This window comes from Taudactylus pleione, unplaced genomic scaffold, assembly GCF_031769625.1.
Source record: "Taudactylus pleione unplaced genomic scaffold, aTauple2 ptg000066l, whole genome shotgun sequence".
NCBI classification, from domain to species: Eukaryota; Metazoa; Chordata; class Amphibia; order Anura; family Myobatrachidae; genus Taudactylus; species Taudactylus pleione.
In genome coordinates, this window is record NW_028284468.1 from 9,231,618 (window position 1) to 9,246,693 (window position 15,076).

The 15,076-nt window shown below is 42.3% G+C and overlaps 1 protein-coding gene across 1 annotated transcript in view; it reads right to left on the reverse strand.

Annotated features, from left to right (window-relative positions):
• The window catches only part of LOC148534435 (uncharacterized), a 153,959-nt gene extending 139,486 nt beyond the window's left edge, over nt 1-14,473 (reverse strand). Inside the window, exons 1-4 of the mRNA XM_088466852.1 lie at nt 14,431-14,473; nt 10,532-10,695; nt 7,647-7,755; nt 2,319-2,534 (exon numbers count right to left, since the gene is read on the reverse strand). Coding sequence (XP_088322978.1) covers nt 2,319-2,534; nt 7,647-7,755; nt 10,532-10,695; nt 14,431-14,473 — 532 coding nt within the window. The remainder of the gene's footprint in view (nt 1-2,318; nt 2,535-7,646; nt 7,756-10,531; nt 10,696-14,430) is intronic.
• Nucleotides 14,474-15,076: the final 603 nt, after the last annotated feature.

Here is a 15,076-nt window from a genome sequence, read left to right on the forward strand (position 1 = left end):
CTATGATCCCTATACTTACTACAGTATATTGACTGGATAGAGTAACAAAACTAAAGATACAGTACAGTGCTGTTTCGTTATGAAAACAGGGTAAGTGGAGAAATAACACTGCCTGGTCTCCTATCAGGGTTCAGTGAAGGATTCTCATCACTGCTTTGATTAAAAAGTGTCCTTTGGAAGATCTAGGACCAGCTCAGAAAAGCCTGGTGCTGGTTGTGCATTTAGGGAGGAGACCCCACGTCATTTTTTTTAACACTTTATAACCTTTTTACACACAGAAGCATGCAGAGATCTCACTGATCTGTGCATACATCTGTGTAATTGATACCTGCTAAAATTGCCAGCATGAAGCAGGTCTATTATTTTGGGGATGTGAAGTTTGGGATTTACTGTATGCGACTCTCTACATATTTTTAAAGTGATAATCCTTTTATAGGCTAAACCAACTTGGTTTAGCCTTTAAAAGGATTGTCACTTTAAAATATGGGGAGACTAGCATGAATCCCCACAGCATCAGAAGGTGGGAGGCTATTACATTTAGCCTTTGCCTTATGCTACATAAAATACAACACTTTTATACAGAAATATGTCAAAAGCTAAATGTAAAAATACAACTGTACAGCATTGTCGCAAATTTATATTAATATAATTAAACTGTTTTATTTCAAATCTGCTCTTTTGTTGGCTAAAATCAATTTTCACTAGTGATGTCAATCTACAGCCAAATGCATTGACACTTACACTACTATATCCTAGGGAAAGATAAATGTATAGTTATTTCAGCAGCTTGGATTCTAGTGGAAGTGTAACTGTGACTGTATACCATACTTGTTCTGGATAATCCATGATTACATGCTGCAGAGTACTCTGCAGAGGGCACTGCAACAGAATCAGATTGTTCTAGTAAAACAATCTTTATGCCTTGGTGTAGAAACAGAATAAACTAACTGATGGTGCAAGAAGCTTCCTTTCCTGTGTGTACTCTGACAAAGCTAAGTACAGGTCATATATGCTATAAAAAACACTACAACTACAGGTTTTGTTGTTAACAGTGTTTATTATATGCAAGGAAAATGAATATTGCAGTGGTACTCAAAGTGGGTGTCGTGGTGCCCTGGGGTGACACAGGACACTTGAAGGGGCATCAAGGGTTGGTGGTCCAGGACCAAATCAAATTATTTATAGTCAACGTGAAAGGCAAAACCAGTGCTGGTGGCTGTCATTCATAAATTTGTGGATGAACAGAGGCGCAACCCGCCCACCACATGACTGAATTTAAGGATGACGGATAAGCACAATTTACTTAATTTAATAATTTTTTTCTGCGTTTCTCAATAAGAAACTTTTGACCTAGGGGTGTCCTGAAAAAAAGTCCAGAAGAACGCAGATGTGTCCGTTCATATGAACGCCAGTTCCCTCGGCGTGCATAATTTAGCCACTGCAATTGCTTATGCAACATAAGAGCTCTCAGCGTGTGAGGCGACTTGCAGTGTCTGTGGCTGGTAAGTGCTGCGTCCCTGTGTGATGTGTGTCAATGGTACCGATGTTTTTTGCAGAAGAGCGACATTGGATGGATATGAGAAGGCAGCGTCTTTAGGTCAGCTGTACTTTGGCAAGCATTAGCAACTGCGACACGTAGGCGATTGAAGTGCACTTGTGTACGGTACTGCATCAGGCTTTATGAGGGCAGTATAACATTGCTCATTTTCAGGGGCGCCGAGAGCAGGGGAGGGGGGGGAGAGTGGGTACTAATTACCTGGGCCAGGGCTTGCTGGAGGGGCCTAGCTCCACCCCCCCTCCCTCTTACATCACAGCAGCCGAGCACACGCTGCTGTGTGCTGGTCTGCACTGGCGGACTGCTCGAGGCTGCTTAGCAAACAGCCACAGCAGTCTCCTATACTTGTGGAGGGATCGATCACCCTGATCGCGCCCCCCACTGGCTATGCGCCGGGCTCAGAGGGGGCGTAGCCATTCCTCCTGTGATTATGCCATGCCCCTTCACCCAGGTCCAGCGTGGCTGTTGGCGTGCCTGCTCATTTTTCCTCACACACCGAGAGAGCTGCCAGCAAAAATGAGCAAGATTTCCCTTTCCGTTTAGACTATGAAAAGGTACCATAGCAGGAACATTTGTAAACTAACATAAATATACAATTAATAATAAAAAAAAGATTAGTTGCAAACATGTGACTTTTCATTCTACAAAAAGGAAAGTTCTTATAAGTTCTGACTAGTATACATGGTTTTACACATGAATAACTTATACGTTTTCTCCCAGTAATATCAATTTATAAGACAAGACTGAGACAGCTTAGTCTTACCTGGAACTCCGCATGTAGGGCGTGTTTGGCCAGGTGGGGTCTTTGTGCCAGCAATCTCTTCACCATTGGCGTGAACACACCAACAGTAACCGGTGCTGCCATGACACTGCATTGGGCTGAAGTTGCCTTTTTCATCACAATTGGGTACATAGCCTCCCACTGGGGCCGGTTTCCGTGCACGTAGTCGTTGGCGCTCCATCAAGCAGGGGGCTATAGCTATATGAATAAAATACAAAGTTCAGTCGAGGTGTCCCTTAATCTTAGCCTCCTATTGCTTTCAAGCTATTAGCATTGAAGAGCATTTACCGGCTTTTTATTTACAGATATGTGAGTAAACCTTGGGACCAAAGAGTTCCAGAGTAAAAAAGTTCCTGTGTAATAGTTACTGCTGTGGCACTATGGTGCACCAATGCATACTTACCCCCTTGTAGTGCCACAAGAGCGGCCATTACTACTGATAGCCCACTAAGGAGAATAAACTCTAATTATACCCTCTTAGGGTAATGAAAACTGTGCCCACTTAGTATGATCAATATTTATCTGTACCCCTTCACTATTATAAAATATCTATCTGTACCACCTTAGTATGGTCCATATCGATCTGTGCCCCCCCCCCAGTATAATAAATATTGATCTGTGCTCCCCTTGTTTAATAAATATTGATCTCTAACCTCAGTATAAAAAATATATATCTCTGTTCCCTTTGGATAACAAATACTGATCTGTGCCACCCGTTGTATAATAACTATTGATCTGTGCCCCTTTAGTATTAGAAATAATTTGTTGGCAGTTCTTTTTTTTCTGATTGTTTTGCAGACACTCAGGGCCTGATTCAGGTTGAATTGCAACCGCGATTGCAGCTGCGATTACGCTCGCAGTCTCACTGCGATAGTATGCTAATCCACTGCGATCGCAATGCCGTCGCAGCACAACATAAGGACGCCCACATTACCTTACCAGTAGTGCACGTAGGGAGGTTTCTGAACACCCAGAAACCTCTCTGACAGCCTCGAGAGCAGACACCGTGTTATTAAGCCCCGCCCCCCTCGTGGCAAAATGCCTCGATACGCGGGTCAAGAAGGAGGAGACGGAGCCAATATAGCACAATTCTATTAGAATCACATTATTTGGCTCCACCCCCTCTCGAATGACCCGTGAATCACTGCATTTTGCATGCCTAATGACATGGTGCCAGCCTGCCAGGTCCCGTCCCCGCAGCTGTTGCAAGGTAAGTGTAATGTATGTGGGACATATGTATTTGTGTGTAAGGTATGTGACATATGTATGTGTGTACATAACATATATGTATGTATGTGTGTGTATATATGTATGTATGTATATATCTGTGTGGAAACCCCCTTGGAAAAACCCTGTGTTTGTCCTTGCTTACACACATCCGTAATACTGTGCAAGACTGCAAAACCATCGGTAACATCGATTACCACCAGAGCCTCACGCACACTTGCACAAGGTCAGACCTTACACAAAAATTGCTAACTTTCCAGTATGCAGTGAGAGCTCGGGCTGTATATGCCATCGTAGTGACTAATTTATGCACGCCCCTGCAACGGCGTTCAAACGCACTGGCACGCCTGCGTTTCGCCGGCCACCCTCCCGTGACCTCCCCCAAACGGTACTTCCGGTCAATCACTCTGTGATGGGTCTGCGCAGTCCCGATTACAGTGACCGGTTCAACACACATGCACTGCGATACATACGCATGTGCAGATCGCAACAATCGGCCAACTGCATGTGTAATCGCATCTGCAATCCAACTTGTATCAGGCCCTAAGAGCACTATTTTTGTTCCCATTATCATTTAATGTCCTGGATTGGAGAGAATACTTGAACACACATTAATGTTGTTACACTACATATTTAGATTTATTTATTGGAAAATGTAATGTGCCAGATTCATTTTCTAAACATGGGCTAGTATGTCAAGGGGGTGTATATTGCAAAGTAATCAATATAGATAGATAGTGTGGACATTCTATGCTGAGTATGGCAAGCCCAAAATTACGCATCTGATATTGTGGGAGATGTGTCCCCCATTGTCTCTAAATGCAAAAACTATTTTTTGTTTGGTAAGTGAGATACTCTAAAGATGGATATTTGAAGATTTATCTGATCTTCACGGCAAGGCCGTAACTAGGGTGGTGCGACATGTGCCATGGCACAGGGCACCGCAGGGCAGGGGACGCTGCGCAGGCCTCCTATTTTGTTATCCCCAGCATCTCCTGGGTGTCCTTATACCCTCCCTGGCCGACTCCCCCTCCATCTGGACACCTCCCCAAGCACCTACAGTCACATCATCATTTATTTAATACGCACAGCTATCTGCCCCACAATTTCTGATGGTAGCCCTGAACACAGCCAGCGATTCCCGACCCAGATGTTACCAGCACATCTTGAGTACCCTTACCGGTGAATTCAGCTGCCGGCGCAGGGTACATACATGGATCTCTGCACCGCTGATATTAGATCTATACTGCCGGCTCCAGGCTTGTCCATGACTGTTGTGATGGATAAATCCTGCTGCAGGTGCAGCTTCACCAGTGCTCTCCTACATCTAGTGCTAGTGAGTTACACTGAGTTACACTGCATAATTATTGTGTATCATCAATAATACAATTGATTATTGATGATAATAATAATCCAGTGACACCTGGATTTTTTGGGGGCGCTTCTTATGTCCTTATTTGGAAAAATGGAAGGAAGGGGGGTGCCCAGGGCACCAAAAAGACTAGTTACGGCTCTGGTTCAGGTAGAGTCTGAAAGGCCTTTTTAACCGTTTAAAATAGGGGTGGCCAAAATCAGCCCTCAAGAATCCCTGTAAGTTTATGTTTTTTTCCAGACTTACTATATGGAAAACGTGTCAGTTACGCTGGGCATACACCTACAGATTAAAGTGTCTGTCAGACCAACAGACCAATTATCTGACATACACTGTCAGATCATGGTAACGATATTGGATGCTTTCAGCTTGTCACCGTGTCAGACAGTTTATATCGGAGCACCAATATAGCAGATCTTTCGGACATGCTGGATGATCTTGCATGTCCGACAGATCGATAATTACTGCTCAGCAGTGGCAATCCACTATTCAATTATCAGCCTGATCAGCTGTTTATATCAGTGTATGCCCAGCATTAGTAATGTAGACACCTGTGCACTAGCTAGGAAATCTGGAAACCATGAACTGTTAGAAGTCCTTAAGGTCCAAGTTTGGCCACTACAGATGTAAAAGGTCTAGGTGGAGAATGAGCATTTAGGGAGTATTTTAAAATATATATATTATTTAATAAGACAATTGTGTCTCTATAAAGCAAATGTTCTACTATTTTTACAAGAGCCGCTAACGGGATGGGTACAGTATGCCGGCGCTGTCAGAATCCTGATGCCGGCATCCCGACAGGGATAGAATACTGACACTTGTCGGTCAGTATTCTAATCCTCCCCCTCTCCCTACCCCTAACCCACCCTTCCCGGTGCCTGACCCTAACCTCCCCCCCTAGTGTCTAAACCTAACCTCCCCCTCCCCGCACCCAGGTCCGCTGAGAGCTGCGGCAGGCCCAGGTAATAGGGGGCATGGCCTAATCGCGGGAGACGTGGCCACGCCCCCTTCCCGAAAAAAAAAAGATATGCAGCTGGGGAGAGGGGGCGCTCTGAGCCCCCTCAGCCCGGCGTAAAGCAAGGGGGGGCGCGATCAGTGTGATCGCTCCCCCCACAGGCTTAGGAGACCGCTGCAGCTGCTGCTCAGCAGCCACGAGCAGTCTCCACTGCAGCTCAGCACACGGTGTGCTGGGCTGCTGTGAGGGAGGGGGAGCGGCGCCGGACCCGGGCCCCCACCGGGCCCCTCAGGAAGCCCGGGCCCGGGTAATCTGTACCCGCTCCCCCCCCTCTCGGCGCCCCTGCCCGCACCCTAGACCTGACCCTCTACCCCCTAGTGACTAACCCTCTCTAACACTAACCTTTCCCCCAACCCTGCTACTTACCTTCGGGATTCTGGTTGTTGGGATGCCGGCGCACGGGATTCTGACAGGTGTCGTCATTCTGGCGCCTGCATTTTGATCGCCGGAATCCCTGCGGTCGGGATACTGACTGCATTCCCCACTAACAGCATTATTCTACTGGCATTAATAATTTAGATGTCACAGTCTGGGGATTATAGAAGCTCCTGTTCTAATAAGGCTGCCTTTGCACAATAAACTATGCAGAACAGCAGGTGAGAGCGGGCTTCCCTACCTTGCTCACCCCACCATTGTGATCCACAGGTGGGATGGCAGGACAGTGCCCGAAGAGCAGGAACGTCCCTCCAAAATTGGGACAATTAGGAAGTCTGCCATAATCACTGTTGTGCATTGGCTGTATCTGAATGATAATCAGTGTATACTGTAAATATGACAGCATTTTCCATATTAAATACGAAATAACTCACATCTATTGTATAGCCCTTAAAAAAGTAAATGGGAATAATTTTTCCTGGCATTGTCCAAATGAATAACACAAATAAGAAATGTGAATAGACTGATGCTACTTGATATAGCCGCAATGCTGATGAATTAGGGGTCTGATTCAGCTTAGGACAGAATTACAAAGCTGCATGCAAGCAGCTTTGCAATTCCGTCCTTGCAATGATGGTAATGCAGCAGGAGGCATCACAGTGATCCATGGGGTCATGCAAGCCGGCCGCCGCAGATGAGAGAAAGAGGCCAGGAAATCTTCATCAGCTGATTGAGATCCTGGCCTCTTCCCTCACCCCCAACTTTGGCGACACGTCTCCATTTTGGGAAACGGAAGCCATTGCTGCCCCCTCCCCTCCTACAAACGGAAGCAGACTGTCAATCACTGAAAGTCTTCTGCCGCTCTGTGTGCGAACACGCAGGACCCGTACTGCACATGTGCAGTACTGATCAGACACTTGCGCAGATTCCCGACCATCTGATTCAGGCCGTAGGTCTATGAAAGTAACCCAACAAGAGGCTGACAGCTGATGTCATCTTCATCGTGTATCTATGCACCAGCACCTTCTTTCTTGCCAGAAATACACCTGCTCTGAGGTATGTCTGGCTGGTGGGTCCACATCCAACTATGTTGCAATTATATGAACATAATCCTACTGTATTCAGTTTACACCCCACAAGTTTGTTTACGATGCACAAAAATCTAATTACAGATACATTTTGGTTACATGTGTTGAATGGAAATGTGAATATTATGCAAAACAAATTGCACCACACCCAACTCTAATGAGACCTTTTTGCTACAGTATTGCAGTACAAGTGAACAACACATGAGTCAAGCATATATACAGTATGAACTCACCTTTGTGTAATCCAGAACTTTCTTTCATAATTGGCTTCAAGTTATAAGGTGTAAAAGAAGCTCTGAAAACATCTCCACTACCTATACTAATGACATCTGCGTCCCCATCCTGAAAAACAATATCTTTAGTGTAGGTACATCTGTTTCCACCTGTATGGGCATTATTTATCTCATATGTTACAAGAGTTATATATTGTCCTTTGCCTGATAAGCAAATTGAAAAGAAGAATAATCCATATAAAGATGAGAAGGATGTGGGATTTAGCTGCATTAAACATGTTGGCTTTGCACTGTACCGCTCTGTTTAAACAATTCTTATTTTGTATTTTTTTGGGACAAATATTAAAGGATTCATCCATGAATATTTGTGCTTATGGTTTTCTTTTTTTTTTAAATAATTTTACATGATAAATAGGGTTCCATTATTACCAAAAAGTATTCTCTACCCTAGTATGATAAGGTTTCTCAGCTGTCTTTGCTAGATGATTTATGGTGTCCATAAACCTTACAATCTAGCCATTTGACCCAAACTCGAAATGACCAGTTCAGTGAACATGTTAGTGAAGTACAGTATGTTATTATTTAGGAATCGCCAATTGTAAAGCTTTACAACCATCACCACTTCCTGAGTTGACTGAAGATTAGGTTTCTGCCAAGGAAATGATCTAGATACCCCCAATAAATATGATTTGAGTTCTCCAATGATTTAGGTTATCCAATGTTTCGGGATATTTTTTTACCTCACCTCATTCAGACTATTCAATTAGTTTTTCACCCGCGATAAAGTTTCGCATGCCGGACTTTCCGCCGACATCGCGTGTTTTGGACGCGGAAACTTATCGTGCACACCCCCGCTATTCGCCCTATTCAATTCCAAAAAACGCGAAAACGGGACCCGGCGAATGTGAAACAGGCGGAAAGTGCTGTCAGAAGCGAGGAAATCAGCCTGAACCCCCCAAAAAGATGCACTAACATTGGGGATCAATATAGAGAAGTACTAATAGCCCTAATAAAGCTATTTTGGGTACTTAAGTTTTGACAATTGCTTGCTTTTAGTGTCCTTCTAAAAGTTGTGAAGAATGGCATTAAGCAGTATTTTTTGTGACAATAAGTAGTCCTGTCAAATTTGGTGTACTTGAAAATGGGTGCAAGCATGGTTTAAAGTCTTTAAAATGAAATTTAAAAATACGCGAAAAACACACCTGTTGCATGCACCTGCAATCCTAAAAACACCTAACCCATCCTTGCAGATCCCCAAAAATTCTATTTTGCTAGTTTTTATGCTTGTCCCCCCACTTTTTACTTTTTTGCCCCCAAATGAAAGTACTTTTTGGGGTGTTCTTAAGTTTTTGTTCCTAGATTTTTTGACACAGTTGTCCTTTGGGGGGCTGTCCCAAGGGTTCTGAGAGGTTTTCCCACCTTTGCACCCCAAAATAAAAAATTTGCTCTTCTTTTCGCCTGCTATTCAGAGGTGAATCTTCTTCGCCTATTACATTGCATTGATTTTCCGCGTATGCAAAAAGCGGCTGGAATTGAATATGGAGGTAAGTTTCTGCAACGTGAAAAGTCAAGATCGGCGGTACTTTTCTGCGGATCTCGGCTTTTTGCGTCTAATACGGCCCTATGAATTAACATCATACATCAGAGTACACATAGGCTGGCAGTAAAAAGTTCAAAGGAGATTAGAAAATTCTTTAATATGTCTGCAGGTCATACATGCCTCTTTCTTTTCCACTATATGACTTTGCTAATGCTGGGCATACACTGCCAGATAAAATGCCTGTCAGACCGACAGACATTTTATCTGGCAGCCTGACAATTGCAATGACCTGGCTTACTCCATCCCATGGATTTCACTAGCTCTCCTCTTTGTATGATGAACAGTACAGTATGTGCTATGTCTAAAGCTGGGTACACACTGCAGTGATGTCGGGCCGATATGCCATTTCGTAACGACATATAGCCTACATCGCTCAGTGTGTATGTATGTTTGCGCGCTCCTGTGGTCGCTAGCGATGGTCGCCGGGTTTAATGTGCTGCACATCAAACCTAGCGCTATTGCTAGCGGCCAGCGCATTGTTAATGAATAATGTAATGGTTATCGTTACTTGTTTATTAAAGTCGTCCAGCGTGGACGCACAATCACTGTTGACGGGCATTCGTTCTGATGTCGGACCGAATTCCTATTGCTCGAGTGTGTACCTAGCTTTAAGTTGGGTACACACTAGGTGATATGTCATCCAATCCTGTGGATCGGAGCGACATCGTTAAGTGTGTACCCATGATATGTACGCTCCCACGGGTTGTTAGCGACATTCCCCATCAGCCCTACTGCAAGTCAGACGGGGGATGTCGCTAACGATGCCCCCCATCAGACCCGGCATCAGCAAGTGTGTATGCACTTGCCGCTTACTGGGTGCTGACGCCCATGACGTCGGACTGGGTACACTACACACTTAATGATTTTGTACCCAGCGATGAAACCCACGATCCCAGGGCTGACATATCGGGCGGTCTGTACACACTGGGTGATCCGGTGCCCGACCACCCATAGTGCTGCATGGGATCGTCAGCCGCATTGCATGATCTTCCTGCATGTACTAAAGATCAAGTGATGCGGCTGATGACCCCACGGGAATGCGCACTACATAATGTAGTACATAAACACTGCACGATATTGGCGATTTGTCATTCCGATGCGTTGGAATTGATCAAATCGTTATCAATATCGTGTAGTGTGTAAGGACCTTAAGTGTACTCAGAATGTGAGTGCAGTCCTACTTCCAGGTTGGAGGATTGGCATTCTGTACACTTTCTTGCTATCATCTTCTACCAGTGTGTTGAGCTTATTCCTGACATGTTACCTTCCTGTAAGCTGTACTTACACTGATTGCTTTCATACAGTCCTCAGTGCTGGCTCTTTTCACACAAACAGGCAAAATATCTTGGATGCTACAAGAATTCACTATATCATTGCACTTTTTTTCTTCACTATCTGAGGTCACACACCACCGGACATTCCTTGGTTTTGGGGCTGTAAAACACAGTCCTAGATAGAGACATAGGCAGAGACAATAGTGACTATACAGATACTACAGAAATGATCCTTGAGCTACAGTACAAATGGTTGTGTTCAATTGCAAAATTATGCTAATTAGTATAATATACATTTAGTTATATATTAAGGTGGAAAACTGTACTATTATATACAGTTTGATATTTAGTTCAAAGATCATGGAATAGTTTGTTTCAGCTTCCAAGTAATTGCAGGTTATGTTCACTTTATATATTTTCATATGTGAAAGAAATATCTCAGTATTTCTTAAGTGTTCTAATAGCACTGTCAGCGGTGTCAGCGGTGTGTGTCAGCGGTGTGTGTCAGCGGTGTCAGGGGTGTGTGTCAGCGGTGTGTGTCAGCAGTGTGTGTCAGCGGTGTGTGTCAGCGGTGTGTGTCACCTGTGTCAGCGGTGTGTGTCAGCGGTGTGTGTCACCTGTGTCCGCGGTGTGTGTCAACGGTGTCAGCGGTGTGTGTCAGTGGTGTGTGTCAGCGGTGTCAGCGGTGAATTAAACACTAGACACAAACCAATCAGCTTTGTTGAGGAGAGAAGAATAGACTTTTATTAAGGAGACTGATTGAGTATTTTGTCTGTGAGATAGACAATCCTAGGTGTGTCACATACATTGGCTTCTATATTCAGTACCGCAGCTATTCCAGGGGTTCCTCTTGCCATCCTCTCTCATCTAATTTTCGTCTTCCTCCCTTATCCCCACTCCTTGTTTTCTTGTCTTCATGTCTAAACCATCTATTAATTGTCTGGGCAGAATCAGCAGTCCCATTTAAACAGTAACATATATCTTTGTTTATTAATAATTCTAATAATTCTCTAATTATATACTTTATACTACAGGATCTGATGCTGGTCAATTAACTAGTGATATTGAACCAAAGTATTATCCAAGATGTATCTCTGTACTATCATACATCGGCTGAGATATTACCTAATTATACATTATTAGAAAAGATTTTGACCTCTCACAAAGTGTGTTTAACTATAGGAAAGCCATTTACCATATCAGGTTTGCAACTATCTATATAAGCATATTGGTTACATTAATTTTCCTGACTCAATAACATTAACAGTGTCTTTAGAACAACTAATTTTAAAGGAACTGACAGTACTATTTGAATGGTTTGGGTACGGGATACCAGCCGTCGGGATGCAGGCAATCAGGATACCGATAGCGGCATCCTGAGAGTCAGAATCCCAATGCCTCAAGGTAAGTAACCTAACCCTAACCTCAACCCTCCCCCCTTGCAGCCTAACCCTAACCTTCCTCCTAGGACCTGACCCTAAGCCCTAACCCTAAACCTAACCCTCCCCCAACACTAATACTAATGCTGGCAGTTGGGATTCCGGAGCTGGGATTCCGACTGCTGGGTATTCTGAGCTCCAGCATCCCCACCACTGGGATGGTGACTACATCCCATTTGAACAATTAAGTAATACTGAAAGGTATCTCTCATAAATGAAAATATATTAACAGTGAACATGAACTGTTATTACTGTACTTGGAAGCTGAAACAAACTATGCCATAATCTTTGTACTAAATATCAAACTGCATTTAATAATTAAATGTTGATCATACATTAACTACTGCTACACAAACTCACAAACTAGAGGGAATTTCCCCAGGGGATATATAACATCTGACTCAGAAATCAATATATTTTTCTATCTTGTTTCTTCATATTGATGGGCATCAGATAAAAGGGAATATATGGAGTTATCAGACTACTTACATAGATGTCCGCAGCATGTTAATGGATAACCAGCCTTGAACTACATTTATTGAAATAAACTGTCAGTTATTGTGTAACTAATTGGTTATATAAGAACTTCCTATAACAGACATGATAGGATTAATATTGTGCATCCATCTCCATATCATTAGTACACATCACTTTTCTAAAGAAGCCCAACTATAACAATACAGTTATTATTATATTAAAAATCACATATTTTTTTTCTAAACTTTGTACATTTTTAACTTCCACTATTTGTTTTTACATTTTTAGCTGTGTCCTTATAAATTGACTTATTATATAAATGAAAATACATATAAAAAACTAAGGGCATACTGTATGATAAACTTGTTGCGTATGATAAATGGTGCTCAAGCCAATCAGGTCCTAACTCATTTTTCAAACTCATTGCGTATAATAAAACTTGTATATAAGAGAGGCCCTATGTTTTTATATATATCAATAAAAGTAACATTTTATTGATTACTCTGTGCGCCCAACACAGACTCTTTCTCTCTCTCTCTTTCTCTCTCTCTCTTACTATTAATTGACTGCAGCCTGAGAAGGACGAGCTTGTGGAGAAGTGAAGATCCTCTGGAGCTGCCATCTTTACTGTTTTGTACATTTCTAGACTTAACTTATCTATGCCCACACTGACCAGGGCTGTGCGAGTGGTGCTCTGTCGGCGGCACCGCCTGTAATGGCACTCTGCTGCCACAATCTCTGCAGCAGTGCCGCCTGGAGCCTCCTTAGGATGCTTCAGGTGTGCCCACCACTGCCCTTACAGCATCCTGAGGATGCTCCGGGCATTGTTGTGATTACTGGCGATGGTGGCCCCACCCCTCCACATGATGTAATGGGAGGGGGCGTGTCCTGCAGCAGGCGCTAGTAAATGTAATTACGGTGCTGACACTGACATCCGCGATACCACATACATATTAATTAGATCACCCTTAAAGAGCATTTTTTTCCAACCAATATATATATATATATCTATTTATATAGATATATATATTTATATATATATGTATATATATCTACACACACACATATATATATATATATATAGATATATATGCATATAGATCTATATATACAGTAAGGATATATATATATATATATATATATACACACATGTGTGTGTGTCATATATATATATATATATATATATATATATACATAATTATGTATACTGTATATATTCTATATACATGTATATATTATATGTATCTAATCCATATAGATCTCTATAGATTTATATATCTATATATAGAACTTTATATAGATATATATAAGTATGTATAGATGCATTTAGCCTACATCTATTCATCTAGATATATATAGCAGTGTATATCTATATCTATATATATATATATTTATATATATATATATAGATATAACTAATTTTTCTTACTAGTGACTTAATTACCGATAGCTCTAATTATAATGTTATATTTACTTTACATGTGTGTGTCCTTCATTTTATGTATCCCTGGATTTTATTCATCTTTGCAGTGTGTGCTGCTACTCTTTCTGTCAGCTAGTATTCCCATGTCTGTACTCTGTACTGTCTCAATATTGCTCAAATGTAGTACATTTAATGTGTAAAGAGCATAGCTATTACCAGTCCATGGCCTAGGAACATAACCCTACATTTATCTTCATTGAATGTTATGTTGGGAAACAAAGTTACTGTTTCACACAATCCACAAACTCACCGGCTCTTTTGGATTTTTGTTATGCTACTATCGAATCAATTACACCGTACAGATGTTGTGCAGGTGTGTATGCACATATATATGCCTATATATACTGTAGGAGGCAATTCAGTTCTCCGCATTGTACCTCAGGAACAGATAGGAAGGCACTTACTTGGTGGCCATATAAATTCACCAAACATGGAGAAATAATTTGCCCGCATTAAGTGTAACTGGTAAAATAGTTTCTTTCTCTCAATTAGAGACATCCCCAGTGCTTACCCAGCATACAGAAGCATAGGGTCACTTGGAATGTAGGAGTCATCTTGTCTTCTATCATGCATCCACATACAGTTGTGACTCTCCTTTACAGACCTCTGCCTTCCAAATCTTTTTATGGGAGAGCAGGGCGGCTGAGTGAGCACATTAGTTGTCCTTGAATTACTTAACTAAAGTATTTCTCAATAATACCCATACACCTATCATCAGTTACTGTTTATAAAGCAGAGTTTTGGCACAAAGTATCTTTTTTTTTACCCTTATGTGACATTGATGCTAACACCGGCCAATACTGAAAAATAGCTGGATACCAGCAAAAAAATTTATTTGCCCAAAAAAACAGCCAATGTTTCATGCAGGACCATCATCATTTCATAACAAAACTGATCCTCAAGTCTCCATACCTGTATATAGCTGTACATATTCATAATCATAATAATCATAATGAACATGACATACTCTCCTGAAAGCAGTAGTGCCTCTCTGAGCTCTGAGATGCAGCTGTCAGATATGGGAGGGCTGCTTGCAGTGGCGTAAATTCATCCCAGATGCCTAGAGGCAAGTTATAATTTGGTGCCCTAAGAGCATGCACTGTTTGGCTTTCATGGACAAAATTTGCACCTGACTCCAAGTCAGCCCAAAAATGTGC